Source organism: Mastigoproctus giganteus, chromosome 7, assembly GCF_048544385.1.
Source record: "Mastigoproctus giganteus isolate SK-2022 chromosome 7, ASM4854438v1, whole genome shotgun sequence".
NCBI classification, from domain to species: Eukaryota; Metazoa; Arthropoda; class Arachnida; order Uropygi; family Thelyphonidae; genus Mastigoproctus; species Mastigoproctus giganteus.
Genome location: NC_143581.1, coordinates 159134028 through 159149620, shown reverse-complemented (window position 1 = coordinate 159149620; position 15593 = coordinate 159134028). Strand labels below are relative to the sequence as shown.

General features: G+C 35.0%; 1 protein-coding gene across 1 annotated transcript in view; it reads left to right on the top strand.

Moving 5' to 3' along the window:
- The window catches only part of LOC150083283 (pregnancy zone protein-like), a 374597-nt gene that overhangs the window by 189136 nt on the left and 169868 nt on the right, over positions 1 to 15593 (top strand). Inside the window, exon 14 of the mRNA XM_090378461.1 lies at positions 4257 to 4308. Within this exon, the coding sequence (XP_090234587.1) occupies positions 4257 to 4308 (52 nt within the window). The remainder of the gene's footprint in view (positions 1 to 4256; positions 4309 to 15593) is intronic.

Below are 15593 nucleotides of genomic sequence, written 5' to 3'. Positions count from 1 at the left end.
GTCTTTTTCCAACCTTAGCATTGAAGTCCCCCATGATAATAGTGTAGTGGGTTTTCTGCTCATCTAGAAGACTCTCAATTTCGGTGTACATTTCTTCAACCTCTTCATCATCATGGCTCGATGTTGGTGCATAAATCATTATAATCTTTAGCTTGTACCTCTTAGAAATCTTGAGCATTAGTCTTGACACCCTTGGTGATGTACTTTTGAATTCCAAAATGTTGTTTTTAAAATCTTTATGGACCAGAAACCCAACTCCACCTTCACTCCTTTCACTGTTTCCATTGGTGTACAGCAGATTTCCACTTGATAAACTTATAAGTGATTCATTTCTTCTTCTTGTTTCAGCCAAATATTCCAATTCACATTTTCTAATTCCTTTTCCAGCTCTAATATCCTGTCTTCACTGATGAGTGATCTTAAGTTATAACAGGCCAAGTTCAGTTTCCGTGCATGGCAGCCTGGTCGTACCCAGAGATTCTTAGCACCCTCTGCTTCCACTCTGATCCTCTCGCTGCCGTAAGAGGGAGAGTGAAAGCTGCTGGGGACTGAGGGCCATTTGTTTTCTCGTGCTGTCATATGCTGGAGGGTTTGGTCTTTTCCTCTTCACGCTGACCAGGCATCTTGAAGAGAACCACTCTACATGTTCGTTGCCACCTAAGTGACGTAACAGGGCTTACCATCGAGAAGGTGTGCATGAGTGGATTTTAGGGAGGCAGGCCAACCAGACTTCTCCTAAATCTTCTGTAATAGAGAGATATTGGATCCATCAGTGTTTTAGGCTGAGTGTCAGATAACAAACAGGATACCCTCTAAGTTATATGATATTTATTACAATAATATAATTATAAAAATTACATTTCATAATTCAAATTATATATACAATATATAATTTTATTCTTTATATAGAGGTACTAAGTAAACATCAATTATAGATCACCACAAAATTAAAAATATATTGTATACCTTTTTATAATGAAATAAACATATAAATTAAAAAATAATAATAAGTTTAAGTAACTTAAACCCAAATTACGTGGCACCCCTGGAATGTTGTTGCAGCACCATAAGGTGTCGCGGCACCCCGGTTGAAAACCACTGATCTAATGGCTGAATGAAAGAAGTTGTATTAACCCGGTACAACTGTGGCAGTAGGAACATAACTGCAACGTTTGGATAAATTAACTCTTTTGGATGGCCTAGTGTGCTATCCAATTTCAAACTTTGAAATCTAGATTTTTCCACAAATTCAATAGCACAGAACGTAACATGGGAATTTCCCAACAAAATAAAATACAGGGATTTCTCAATGTTTTTTTTTTTTTTTTTTTGACTAGCGAGTCAACAGTGGGGATTCAATAAGAGTGAAAATGTTGAAAAATTACATCCAACAGATTACATCCATAGCTGGGTTTCCCCCGCACAAAAGCTCAAAAATACCCTGTTATGCGAGGTTTACCGAAGTTCTCTAGCCATGTTAGAGCGAATCCATGTTGTGTGAAGATTGCCACAATTTATCATTTGTGTTAGAGTGAAACTGTGTTGTAGAAGTACCATGTTATAAAGGGGGGGGAGTTACCTGTATAAGTCTTATTACCCATGGATCCAAGATTCTGCTAAAAGTTATCAAAGTTTGTATGGAGGGTTATATTGAACAATTTCTGGATGACTCACAGTGTGGTTTTTAGCAGAGGCAGATCGATGAGAGATGCTATTGGAATATTGAGTGTTGGGTGAGAAAGTGTATAACATGGGAAGAAACCTCTGTGTGCTTTGTAGATTACAAGAAGGTGTTTGATAGAGTAGTCTGGGGAGAACTGTTCCCATTGCTTGAGAAAATCAGATGCAAGAAGAAGAAGATTATTGGACTGATTTATGACTTATATAGAAGACAAAATGTGGTGATAAGAGTGAGGGAAGCACTAACAGAAAAAGCTAAAGTTAAAAAGGAAGTAAGACGGGGACGCTTACTTTCACCTGGTTTGTTCAATGCTTTTGCCAAAGTGATAAAGGAGGCACTTGAAAATAAGAAGTGGAGGATTAAAATACGTGAAAAGTACGTACAGAGTATTAAGTTTGCAGATGATCAGGCCATGCTAGCAGGTTGCCCTGCTATGCTGCAAAAAATGATCAAAAGTCTAAATAAGAAAGTGCTGAAGTATGGAATGAAGATAAACGTTATGAAAAACTAAGGCAATGATGATTGGTAAAAGGTTAATTCCCTTCCGAATTGAGATCAATGGAGTAAGAAATTAGAATAGGTAGAGCACTTTAGGTATCTGGGGTAGTTATTTTCACAGGACATTTGACAAACTGAGATTCAATCCAGAATTGCAATGGCAAAACAATCTTTCAAGAATAAACTGTTCTTGATTACACAGAAGAAGTTGTCACAAGAAATTAAGAAGATAATAAAGACATATATATCTGATCAGTTGCACTATATGCAGCAGAAACATGGATTCTAACAAAGAGAGACATAAAGAGACTTGAGGTCTTCGAGATGTGATGCTGGCGCAGGATGGAAAAATTAAATGGACTGAAAAAATGTTGAATGTGGAAGTATTAAGACTTGTCCAAGAAAATAGGAAAATTCTAGGTAGAATAAGATCAGTTAGACTAAAATGGGTGGGCCACGTGATTCAACATGGTGGATTGCTTCTGGATGCAGTGGAGGGAAAATGCTCTAGGGTAAACCAAAAAAAAAAACCTTCATCAGGACGTTGCTGGATGAAGCAGGACTTCAAAACTTTGAGGAAATAAAACAAATGGCACAGGAGAGAGACAAAGATGGTGACAGCTCATCAGAGGAACTGACCAGTCACAAGACAATTACTGATGATGATGATGATATTGTAAATAATCAAATATCATTATTAAATTGAAACTTACAGTACCACTTCTTAATGTTCTATCCCCATAAGCCTGAAGATGGGAAACAGTGAGTTCCCAAAACATAGTCATAAATAGTTTAAGTGTTTAGCATTGAGGTAGTTCAATCCCTTTAAATTATATCATTTTGATAATAAATTTCTTAATCTACCACTTGATATATTAGTGTACTGCCTATCAGTTCATTAACATAATAAGAAACAATCATGTAGATCCACCCCCTTCAAAGTAAAAAAGAAACTTTTTATTGCTTTCCAGCAAAGCACTTCTTTTTTTTTTTCATTAACTAATATGAATGTGGCTAGAGACTCTAGGAATAATTTTATAAGTAAGTTAAAAGTGAACTTAACAATTATATGCTTTTGTTTCCTTCAAAGTGGTTCTCTCAGTCAGCTCTATACGAAGCTATTCTCTTCTGCCATGATTAGAAGCATTTTAATACTCCCAGTGCTGTCTTCTGGACATCCTTCAAAGTGTTTCTTTCTCAGTAAAGTTTTGATGTTTGGGAATAGAAAGAAGCCAGATGGAGTTAAACTTGGGAAGTAGAATATATGCCATCTGAAGGTTTTGTTTTTTCCTTAGAAATTTTCTTGCTGATAAGCAGTATGAGCCAGCACTTTCTTCATTTCAAAAGTGATAGTTAAAATTTGAATGCACTTTATCCATCTCCTATCATTCTAATATTCATTCTTCAACTGGTATGAAGAGGTTTCCTCACTTTTTCAACATTTTCAGAAGTTATTTTTGCTGTTGTTGGATGACAAGATTGAGAATAGTTGCATCAGAAAATAATTGCATCACTCTAAACTTATCTCTTCTGCATTGCAGATTCCCCATTAACTTCTTGTAACAATTCATATTGTTTGATGGGAGTTTCCCGAATTTAACCAGAAATTTCTGTTTCATATACTTTTCACAAATTTTTGTTTTTTACAACAAAAATTACTTTAAATTTAATTTAATATTGTGAGATACCAGATAAACAAACATCATCATACAAATATTTAGTCATATGTGAATAACTATAATACAACTTGCACTAGAAGCTTTTTCCTTGTTCCCGATAACAGCCATTCCTGGAACTTTCCTTTTCCTTCTTTTGCCTTAAAGATAAGTTTTATTTGTTTTTTCTTAATAGCCACATTTTGTGTATCTAAACCATAATAGATCAAAAGAGAGGTCTTACTTATATGGCCCAAAGTAAATAAAAATAGAACAGAAATCAGAAAGGGAAGACCCTAATTCCTCAGGTTTATTAATTCAGCAGACATCAAACATTTTCCTTAAATGCACACACACACTCACACTAAGAGAAGATGATGGCAAATATATTGTCTTATATATTTCTGTTCTTTAATTTTCAGCCAGAAGGCTATCCCAACCATCTGACAAAGAACTCTTTCTTTTGCCTTAAAGGTAAGTTTTATTTGTTTTTTCATATTACAGTAGAGTGTCAGTTATCTGGAATAATGGATGTCAGACCTCTTCTGGATAGCCAAATTTTCTGGATAATTTTCCAGTAAGATTAAATAAATTTAATCTTATTTTACAATTAAAATAAATAAGAATAATTAAATTTTAAAAAATTATAAACCAATCTCGGAAAACAGAAACATCCGTCCAGGCATTTTTGCGATTTTTAAACAAAACAGGAAAATTAGAGAAAGATTTTTAAATGCTCTTGGTTTTTCGACTTACCGATAATGAGAACGGACAATCTGTGCATCCCAGTGGCATTTGCACACATAGCAATTGTAACTCGCTCTTTTCTCATCTTAAACCTGGTGCAAGCATTTCTTTTTTAGTGGCTAGGGTTTTTCTTGATAATGCTTTCCATAATAAGCCCATCTTGTCAACATTATAAACGTTTTCTTTCTTGTAATTTGCTATAACTGAAGCAAACTTACTTTTCAAAGGACACCGCTGCCGATTCGTCTGCATAAAGTTTCTTGCCTTAAATATTTAGTTCTTGCATACCATGTCCATAATCGACACAAATTTTGTTATAGCTTTAGAATTTTTCTTGATGTCGTAAATTTTTGAAGTCCCCATGTTAAACTCTTTGGAGAGATTTCCTAAATTTTCACCTTTTCTAATTCTATTAATATTTTCCATTTTTTGTTGCAATGTTAAAACTATGTGTTTTCTTTTCGTTCACATTTTTCTGTAAAATATTGAAAAAAATAAATAAATAAATTGCACAGTTTCAGGCCGATATTATTCTTACCGAATCTGGAGCCATACTAATCTGAAATTCACTCTTGGTTTCCATGAAAACCCAGTAGTCTCTGTGATATTTTTCAAAGCACGTTTCTGAAGGTCACATAGAATTCTAGAGGTCACAATCATAAAACAATTTGCAATTTTTGTTTTTTGGGCATTTTGTTTGTACAATCTGTTATAAACAGGTAGTAAACTCGATCATTCACTTATTATAATCAAAATTCAATTTGCAAACATGATCACTATAACTGGAGCTTACTGTACTACCGTTAATTAAAAAAAGAAGAAAGATCAGCCTTTCTAATTATTCCGGATAACTGATGTTCCAGATAACCAATGTTCTACTGTACTTTCATAGAAGACATGGTAGCGCATTAGCCTTCGGTTTGATTCCCTTAGTAGTGTTTGCGTTTTTCTTTTCTTTTTTTTTTCACATGTAATTCAATAACATACATAGTATATGGATTATTAAAGTTGTCCTTGAGTTTGTTAATCCATCATCCTACCCCTGAATTTTGCATCTTCAAAGATATGTCGTATATCATTCAAAAGAAATGAAGTTAAGGAATCATGTTTTTTTTTTTTATATTAGACATAGCTACTTTCCGATGTGATTTAATTTTAGTTTTATTTGTTAATAAAACTTCAGAAGTTCAATCCATCAATAGAAATATAAATATCAAACTAAGAATTGACAACATTTTTGGATTCTGCTCTTAAATGCACTCTGTCCATTTTATAGACAGAATAAAATGGACAGAGTAATATAGACAGAAAGAATGTTCAGGGGCATATATGCCCCTGAACATTCTTTACTTTCTGTACAGAATGGCCTTTCAGCCCTTTCTATACAAATTATAATCACCATATTGAATTCTGCATCCTAATATCAGAGTGACACTTTGTTTCTATTATACATATATAACACCAGCATTTGATGTTATATGTATATTCTTACCCTTAGATGTTAGATTATAGTAAATAAATTTTATGAGTCAGTGTTCCAGATGCATACAATTTATTTACTATAATCCTAGAATTAGTCTATAAGCAAGTAAATATACCTGTTTATGTTTTTAGTAACTCTTACACAGACAGTGTTATTTCTAATCATGTGTAGACCCTCATCAGGCCTTGTAATCCCCCACCCCACTTTTCATGTGAAAATAGAAACAATGCAAGAATAAATTCTGGCTCTGCCTATGGCTGTTTAAATTATTAATATATGTATCCCCCCGCAAACTTATTGTATTTTAAAAAATGTGATGTCACATGGAGGTTAGATTTTCCATTTTACATTATTTTACAGCAAGAAGGGCCCATTGATATTAATGCTTTCAAATTCCCATGACTGCATTAAAATTCTTGTCGTTTACTCTCCCTTTGGCAGAGTAAACGAGTTGTTAATCAACATTTTATTTAGAGAAATAGTGGACCAGTAAATCAGAATGTCTTATAATTGGGAGGGTGTAACTTTCTGATATTGACTAAAACGTGTGGGTTGGTCCCTCACAAGTCTTATGTGAATTTAATGGATGACTGTTTTCTGCAGCAGCAGCATGTTGGAGAAGCAACAAGTAAAATCAATACTCTTGATCTGATTATCAGCAGTAATTCTTTAAGCATTAAGAAATTGCAGGTAAAAGTCCCTCTGGGTGGCAATGATTACAGTGCACTGATGTGGGATTTACTTAAAACTACTGTTAAGGGTAAAGGGAAAGGCTTTTGCTTTCATAAGGGTGACTACAGTGGTCTCAGACAGTTTTTAAATTCTATACAATGGGACCTTCTGAATAAGTTACCAAGAGCAAGTTCTAAATGGGAAGAAGTCAGGGAAGAAATCATAGAAGCTACTAGGCTTTCATACCAACTAAGTAATACCATTCTAGGCATAGACTGAAATGGATGTCAGATAAACTGGTGAGACTTGTGGCAGAGAAGACAAATGCATGGACTGCATATAAATTATCAGGTGATAAAGAAGCCTATGGTAAATGTAAAGTAGTCTGTAATCAAATCACAAAGGAGGTTAGAAAAGCTAAGACAGATTATGAGAAGTCTCTGGCAAAGAATGCCAAGAAAAGCAGATAAAACTTCTTCACTTATATTAACAATGAAAGGAAGGGGTTTGAATCACATTGATTCCACCTGGTGCTGATGGTTAAGTTATTTATTTTCTGAGAAACTGAATAGGTATTTTGCATATACATTCATGCATGAGTGCTTTAGAGAGGGAATTCCAGAAGTATATCAAAATCTAACAGGGAGATAAATAATTTTGTGATAACTGAGAGGAAATTGGAAGAGAGATTGTTGGAGCTTAACATAAAAAGGTGCCTGTGGTGGTTGGGATGTATCCAGTTATATTAAGGGAGCCAGCAAAGGAGGTAAGCAAACCCTTAGCCATAATTATAAGAGCATCTTTGAATTCAGGAAAGGTTCCTATGGACTGGAGATGTGCAAAGGTATCTCTAATTCACAAAGGGGGATCAGAAGGTGACATGAGTAATTATAGACCTGTTATCTTAACTTCTGTTCCAGATACAATAGTGGAGTCTCTGCTAAAAGAAGTAATGTAAGGCCATCTAGACAAGGATGCAGTTATACTCCAGCATGGTTTTTTTAAGGGGCAATCTTGTTGGATATAATGATGCAGTAACAAAACAACCGGATGCAGAAAATAATTTTGATATCATATACTTGGATTTTTCAGGAAATCTTTCAATTTGTACAGCAGTCTTTTATGTACATAAAAGACTGCCATACAAATTGGAGCAATGTGGCATTAAGAGCAATTTACTGCTCTGAATAAAGGAATGGTTGAGTGGGATAAGACAGAGGGTGATTATTAGTGGGGTCCCACACACTTTAGTGCTGTGCCGATTGTTGTTTTCTATATTTATTAATGATACTGATAAAGGTATATGAGGCTTAATGTCTAAGTTTGCGAATAATACAAAGTTTTGGAGTGGTTGACAGTAATCAGGGTAAGCTACTGCCACAGAATCTAGAAAAGTTAGGCAGATGGTCTGATAAGTGGCAACTAAAGTTTAACATTGACAAATGCAAAGTACTGCATATGGGTAGCAGTAATAGGTGACTGCTACCAATATGCAGGTTAATGTTAGTGTTAAATGAAAAAAGATGTGGGGTAATTGTGCAATCAGATATATAACTGCTCAATTACCTGTATAGGAAAGAAAGGGTGGTCTTACAAAGACAGCTTTCAGTTCTGCAAATTGCAGCATCTGGAGACGTGTGATTGAAATTTAACCATTAGCGGGGCGTGCCTTAGATTTTGGCACAAGTGGTATCGCAGTGGTCTTTTCCCTGTTCATTTGATTCTTTATACAGGAATTTTTAGTATTACTATTAATAGTGGCAGTGAGCAGTTGTTGAGAGTGTTTGAGCATAGAATTTTGCGAAAAGTTTTTGGGCCTGTACAAGATGTTGATGGATCCTGGAGGATCAGAATGAACCATGAACTTGACAATCTTATTCAGGGTGTAGACATCGTCAGATTTGTGAAGAGCCAGAGACTTGCCTGGTTGGGACATGTTATGAGAATGGATGGCAGCAGAACAACTAAGAGGATAATTAAATGGAAACCTACAGGTAGAAAGGCAAGAGGAAGATTGGTTTGGTTTATTTGGATTTTTTGGCGCACTAGCAACTACGGCTATGGTGCGCCCCACCAAGAGGAAGACCATGGAAAAGATGAATGGATGGATGACATAGAAGAGGACTTAAAGATCATGAGAATAAGTAATTGGAGAAGTTTGACTTCTGGGAGGGCTTACTGTGGACATTGTTGAGAAGTCTAGGACATATGTCTTAGACCCTCTGTCTTATTCCACTCAACCATCCCTTTATTCAGAGCAGTAAATTGCTCTTAATGCCACACTGCTCCAATTTGTACGGCAGTCTTTTATGTACAAATTGAAAGATTTCCTGAAAAATCCAAGTATATGATATCAAAATTATTTTCTGCATCCAGTTGTTTTGTTACTGCATCATTATATCGAACAAGACATATGTCTTAGACTTAGACTTAGACTTATGACTTAGACATATGTTTTAAGATGGGTCTTAAACATAACATCTATGATCCATCCTGGGTTATAAAGCCAGAAGAAGATTAATAGTGGGAAATGGTGCAAAAAAGCAAGCTTATACAGTATCAGCCAAAAAAAAAAAAAAAAAAAAAAAAAAAACACCTTCCTATTTCACCTATCCATTGCCTTCCAATAGTTTGTCTGGTTCTTCCTTGAATTTATTCAAGCTATCCACTTCCGCAACTGATGTTGCGGAAGTGGATAGACAACATCATTGTTGTCTGCAACAATCCTTCCTCAATTTGAATTTATGCTCCTTTATGTGTGTAATCTCTGAGCAAGGGGAGGAGATTACACACACACACCTTTGTACTACTTTAAATACTTATCAAATAAACATTTAAAATAGTACAAATATAAATGAAACGCAAAATTCTTTAGTTACATATATTTATTTAAGTATTTTATGAACATAAGAAAAGATATTACACATCACAAAAAAATAAGTTGCTCAAAATTATGCCTGTAAACATATAAAAACATTAAAAGTACTGACTGTTCTTCAGAATCACAAAAAAATACGGCACTGTGTTCTTTACATATATATGCACTATATTTTTTACACATTTGTTTTGCTTTTCTATTACTATTATATATTTTTTTTTGTTGTACAATATGCTCATCTGCCTTCAATGTCACCATTCAATTTCTTCGGACATGGCTCACCCATAACTTTTGAATGGAAATTTTTACTGCTCTTGGCAACATGACATTTGTGAACAATCCTGCATATGTCCCTTTATGGCGCCTCCGTAGCCAGGTGGGAAGGAGCAGCAGTGCGTAGCACACGCTTCTTGATTAGACCGGGGTTCGAGCCCGTCACCACCAAATACGGATGATGAGGAAAGGTCAGGGAATGACCACCGCATTTCCCGGAGCAATATGGCCTTAGTTGCTAATGCTCCTAAAAACCAAATAACATAACATAACATAACATGTCCCTTTATCACACTCAGGGCAAGTACTTTTGGAAAGAGGCATTGTGGCAGTCCTCTGCTCTCTTCTTTTATTTGGTAGATCTTGTAAGCATTTATGCCAATAATACCAGGCGCCTCCGTAGCCAGGTGGGAAGGAGCAGCAGTGCGTAGCACATGCTTCTTGATTAGACCGGGGTTCAATCCCGTCACCACCAAATACGGAGGATGCGGAAAGGTCAGGGAATGACCACCGCATATCCCGTAGCAATATGGCCTTAGTTGCTAATGCTCCTAAAAACCAAATAACCACCACCAACAATAACCAGCTAACAATATTCATCATAGACAAAAAAATTGTCTACGGCTACTGATTGCTTCATCTTGTGACTGAATGTCCCTTTCATTTCATCAACAAAATCTAACTGTAGATTTTATATAGTTTTTTTATATGCTAATTTGGTCAATAAGGGCATTGTGATACATGGTAGAAATCATTGTCACATTCCTGATTTTTTTTTTTTTTTTTGGTAACATAGGATACAGTGGTAACATTCATTGAAATAAAATTTACTGGTATGAATTGCTCTGCCCTTGATATTCACCAGGTGAAGTGGTTGCTCACACTTGTTATTGTTCCTAAAAGAGTTAGGTCATCTTCATCTCCAAGTTTTTTTGCTAGTGGGATAGAAGTAAACAAATAACACTGGTTTAGTGTATCTGGGGTTTGAGTAAAAGTATGTGGCAGTTATTTATGCATGTTTACTGATTACTAAACCAAAGTCCATTTGTTTCTATCACGTAAATATTTTTCACAATTCATTAACAAAATATTATCTAGGTATTATATTCAAATGTGTACATAACTATAGTTTCTACAATGGTTTACAAGTTTTATACCCCTATATTCGTAATCAGTATCAAATATAACAGATTGTGCATGTTTAACCCATAACGACACACAATGCAAGGTAGCTGACCTTGACCCAGGAAGGTATACGGTCTCCCCACCCTGCTCTTCCAGCCCATCTGTGATTCCCAGAATTTTATTTTCCAAGTGGAGTCTGGAAGACTCCTGTGTGTAGTTATGGGCTAAACTTGTCTGAGCACGCACTCACTTGTTTGTACAGTCCACTCAACCACAGAGCCTATATAAGTGGCACATCCCTTATGCAGTCACAGTACTCCTGTAAAAACCATCGTGAGCTCTCATTGTGTGTTAGTTTTCTTTTAGTATGGCAACCAGAAAGTGTATAAACAGTCCCAACATATTTTGTTACATATGTGGTTGCTTTGTTCCTGTGAAGCAGAAGTGAAATATTACCGATTTTGTGAAAAAATCTTATTATGCATACTTTGACATAAAACTAGGCGATCAGGATAAATCATGGGCACTGCATAAAGTATGCCATACATGTGTCGAACATCTTAGAAAATGGAGTCAAAGAAAAAAGGTGTGCTTGCCATTTGCTATTCCTATGGTGTGGCGTGAACCAGTAAGCCATGCCGAATGTTACTTTTGTGTATGTGATGTTAAAGGTTGCAATTCAAAAAATAAAAAGGACATCAAATATCCAGATCTACCGTCAGCCATAAGACCTGTTCTGCATGGACGTGATCTGCCTGTAAAACCTCCACCAGAAACTTTGAGTCCACATCTTCTTCCACCGAAGCAGAAGCTAAAGAGGTTAGTTAAGAGGAATGTTATCAACCAGAAAATATTTAAATGCCACAGCAATTCACGCAAGTCGAACTGAACAATTTAGTAAGGGACTTAGGTCTTCCAAAGTATGCTGCTGAAATTCTGGGATCCAGATTTCAAGTGAAGAACTTACTTGCTCCAGATACGTCATTTTCCTGGTACAGAAATCATGAAAGGGAGTTTATACAGTATTTTTCACAAGAAGGTCCTCGTATATTGCAGTGATATCGCTGGTTTAATAAGTGCCTTAGGAGCTCCATCATATGTTCCTAGTGAATGGAGACTATTTATAGACTCTTCTAAGACTAGTTTAAAAGGTGTTCTCTTGTATAATGGAGATAAGTACACATTTGTGCCAGTTGCTCATTCAGTCTACTTAAAAGAAACTTATGACAATCTAAAGTTGCTTCTGGAGAAAATTAAATATCAAGATCACGAATGGCAACTATGTGGAGACTTAAAAGTGTTATGAATGTTGTTGGGGCAACAGGGTGGGTACACTAAAATGCCATGCTTTATTTGTGAATGGGATAGCACAGCTAAAGCACTGCATTGGACAAAGAAGCAATGGCCTCTGAGGCACAATCTTACACCTGGGTCAAAAAATATTGACCAGATAAAATACTTTTACCTCCACTGCATATCAAGTTAGGCATAATGAAGCAATTTGTTAAAGTACTGAATAAGGATGGCAACTACTTTCATTACCTTTGCAGTAAATTTTCCAGTTTATCTGACACAAAACTTAAGGAGGGTATCTTCATTGGTCCCCAAATTAGAAAATTGGTTTTAGATGGTCAGTTTGAAACTTCTATGACTGACATTGAAAGGGAAGCCTGGATTCCTTTTAAAAGTATAATGGAAAACTTTCTAGGAAATCATAAATCACAGGATTATGAGAAAATTGTTCAAAATATGCTTGAAAAGCTTTGCAATTTAGGTTGCAATGTGAGCATCAAAATTCATTTTTTGCATGCCCATCTTGATTTTTTCCCCTAAAATCTTGCACAGATGAGCGAAGAACAAGGGGAGAGATTCCATCAGGACATAAAGGAAATGGAGCAGAGGTACCAGGGAAGGTGGAATACAAGCATGATGGCCAACTATTGCTGGTGTTTAAAAAGAGAGAAACCTGGCACTGTACATAAGAAAAATGATTGAACTTTCTTTTCAAACAAAGAGACAAAGGTCTGATTAATGAATGTTTCAGAATTTTGATTAATACTTGTTAGTATTTATGTATTTTTTGATATATGAAAATGTAATCCTATCAATTTATCAATACTAAATACAATAAAGTTATATACTTTTGTAAAAAACAATACTTTTTTATTTCTTAAATTGTGATGTATCTGGATGTGATAGAAAAAAATCTAAGTCATATTTGAAATCACAGCAACATATTTCGGCTGTAGGACCTATTGAAATTCAAACCCCAGTGAACAAACTTAAATTTGTAAACTAATGTAATTAATGATAATATTTCTACCCATATTGGAAATTGTCTGGAAAAGTTATTTCAACACATAAATTGGTACATTGCTCTGTGCAATAGAACCAGGTGATTGCACTCCAATGTAAACTTTTAAATTTTTTCTATAAAATGTGGCAGGGTCAACAAGAGGAAATATTTTTATTTCATATTGCACAAGCTAAGTTTTATATACTAATGAAATGAGCACCTTCTATGAAAATCTTCCTACATTTTGTCAATGGTGGCATACTCATCGAAACACACTTTTTGCATCCTTTAACAAAGTCCTTAAATACTTGTCTAATTGGAATGGTTTTATCAAATATCTTTTGCTGCTCTTCTCTAATTCCTTTATCATCAAATCTCAAACATCTTAGAATAAATTTAAATCATTTGAGAGATATAGCTAAATGGAAATATTCAATGCCCAAAGATCTTCTAAATTTATATGAGCCCCGCTGTATATGCTTGCCAAATACAGTAAGCCAATAACAGCATCCAATTCCATAAGCATTATGTTCTTAGCATCACATTCTCTAGAATAGTTGGCACTTATATTTTCAATATAAATGTTAGTATATGCAATGATTTTATCCAACATACCATCAGAAATGTATAACTTCTAAACATTAACAATAGTACTAGCCTCTCTCTCTCTCACTTTATGATGTAAGGTTTTATCATGAGTGTCTATGTTATATCATCTAGTTCTCACTTGACTGTGCAGTGGTATTGATGTCCAAATAGTCTCAAGATCTTTACCAAGGATAATGTCATCAGATTTACCTTCAATGAATACTTCTTCATCAGAACTGTTTCCTTTGTATTCTGTATCAGTGTTGTGTTCTGAGTCTTGTAAAAAATTGTCTTCTCCTGCCCTGATTCATCTCCACTTATTTCCAGTTCATCATCGCTTGTTTCTGTTTCTAGACGCACTCTATGGAGTCAATTAACATCATGAGGATTTTGTAATCAAATTTATCATCCATATTAAAAGGTCTACTTTGGTCTAAAAGACTGACAACACAAAAATAAAACTCATGTTTCAGGACATGCAGTGATCTAAACAACCAACACAAAACTATCCAATTATTTACAAACAAAACAAAGGATACAGATAACAAACAGCTCATGCTGTTGATAGATAAATAATAAACAGCTATCTGAAGAGATAACAGTGAGGAAGGTTTTGTCTAGTGTTGCCAACAATAAAAATAAAAAAGACGGGGAAAGGACCAGTGTGTGTGCCCCATTATAGGTTAAAACTTTGAATAGATTGAGTAAGCTCAGTGCTGATGGCATTCTTCCTCTTGTTCAGATTACATATATGAGAGGGCATAAATTCAAATTGAGGAAGGATGGTTGCAGGCTAGATGTGTAGAGGTTTGCCTTTAGCTAGCAGGTTATTGATTGTTGGAGAAAACTTCCATCTGTTGTGGAAGTGGGCAGTTTGAATAAATTCAAGGAAGAACTAGACAAATATTGAAGGTGGACAAGTGATGTGGGAGGCCCCACTCCTTGGCTGATGCTTTATAAGCTTGCTTTCTTGCATCATATGCCATTACTATTACTACTAATAATAATTTTTACATATTACTATAATCCAAGACATGCCTGTGATCACAGATAACAACCATCGGTGTTGAATCGGGGGGGGGGGGGGGTGACTGGGGGTGAGTTTCATTACTGGTGGAATAAAAATAAAATTGCCTTCCGGTGAAAAATAGTAATTTTTATTTTATAACACACGAATTCAATAAATTTATTTCAAATAAACACAACACAAAAAATCACATCAACTAAATGCGGCACTTGTTAGGTGGTACATGGCAAAAATAAATCACTAAAATTCAAAAGACACAGAATTTTTCAAAATACGCATTTTTATTATATATTTATATTTAATTTATATTTTAATAACCTTTTTATTATATATTCATCTGTACTGTAATATTGCAAGATTGCATGAATATAAGCTTAGAGGGCTCGAATGAGTTATTGGAAAAATTAATAAATGAAGTGATTGATACACATGCAAAGAAAAGCAAAGAATAATAAGATTCAAGCCCGTGACCACCAAATACAGAGGATGCGGAAAGGTCAGGGAATGACCACCGCATATCCCTGGAGCATATGGCCTTAGTTGCTAATGCTCCTAAAAATCAAATAACAACATAATAAGATTATTACAATACAGTACTTGCATATTTGATTATAATTTGTATAATTTTTTTTTTTTTTTTTTGCAAAATGTAATCACTGATTTTTATATT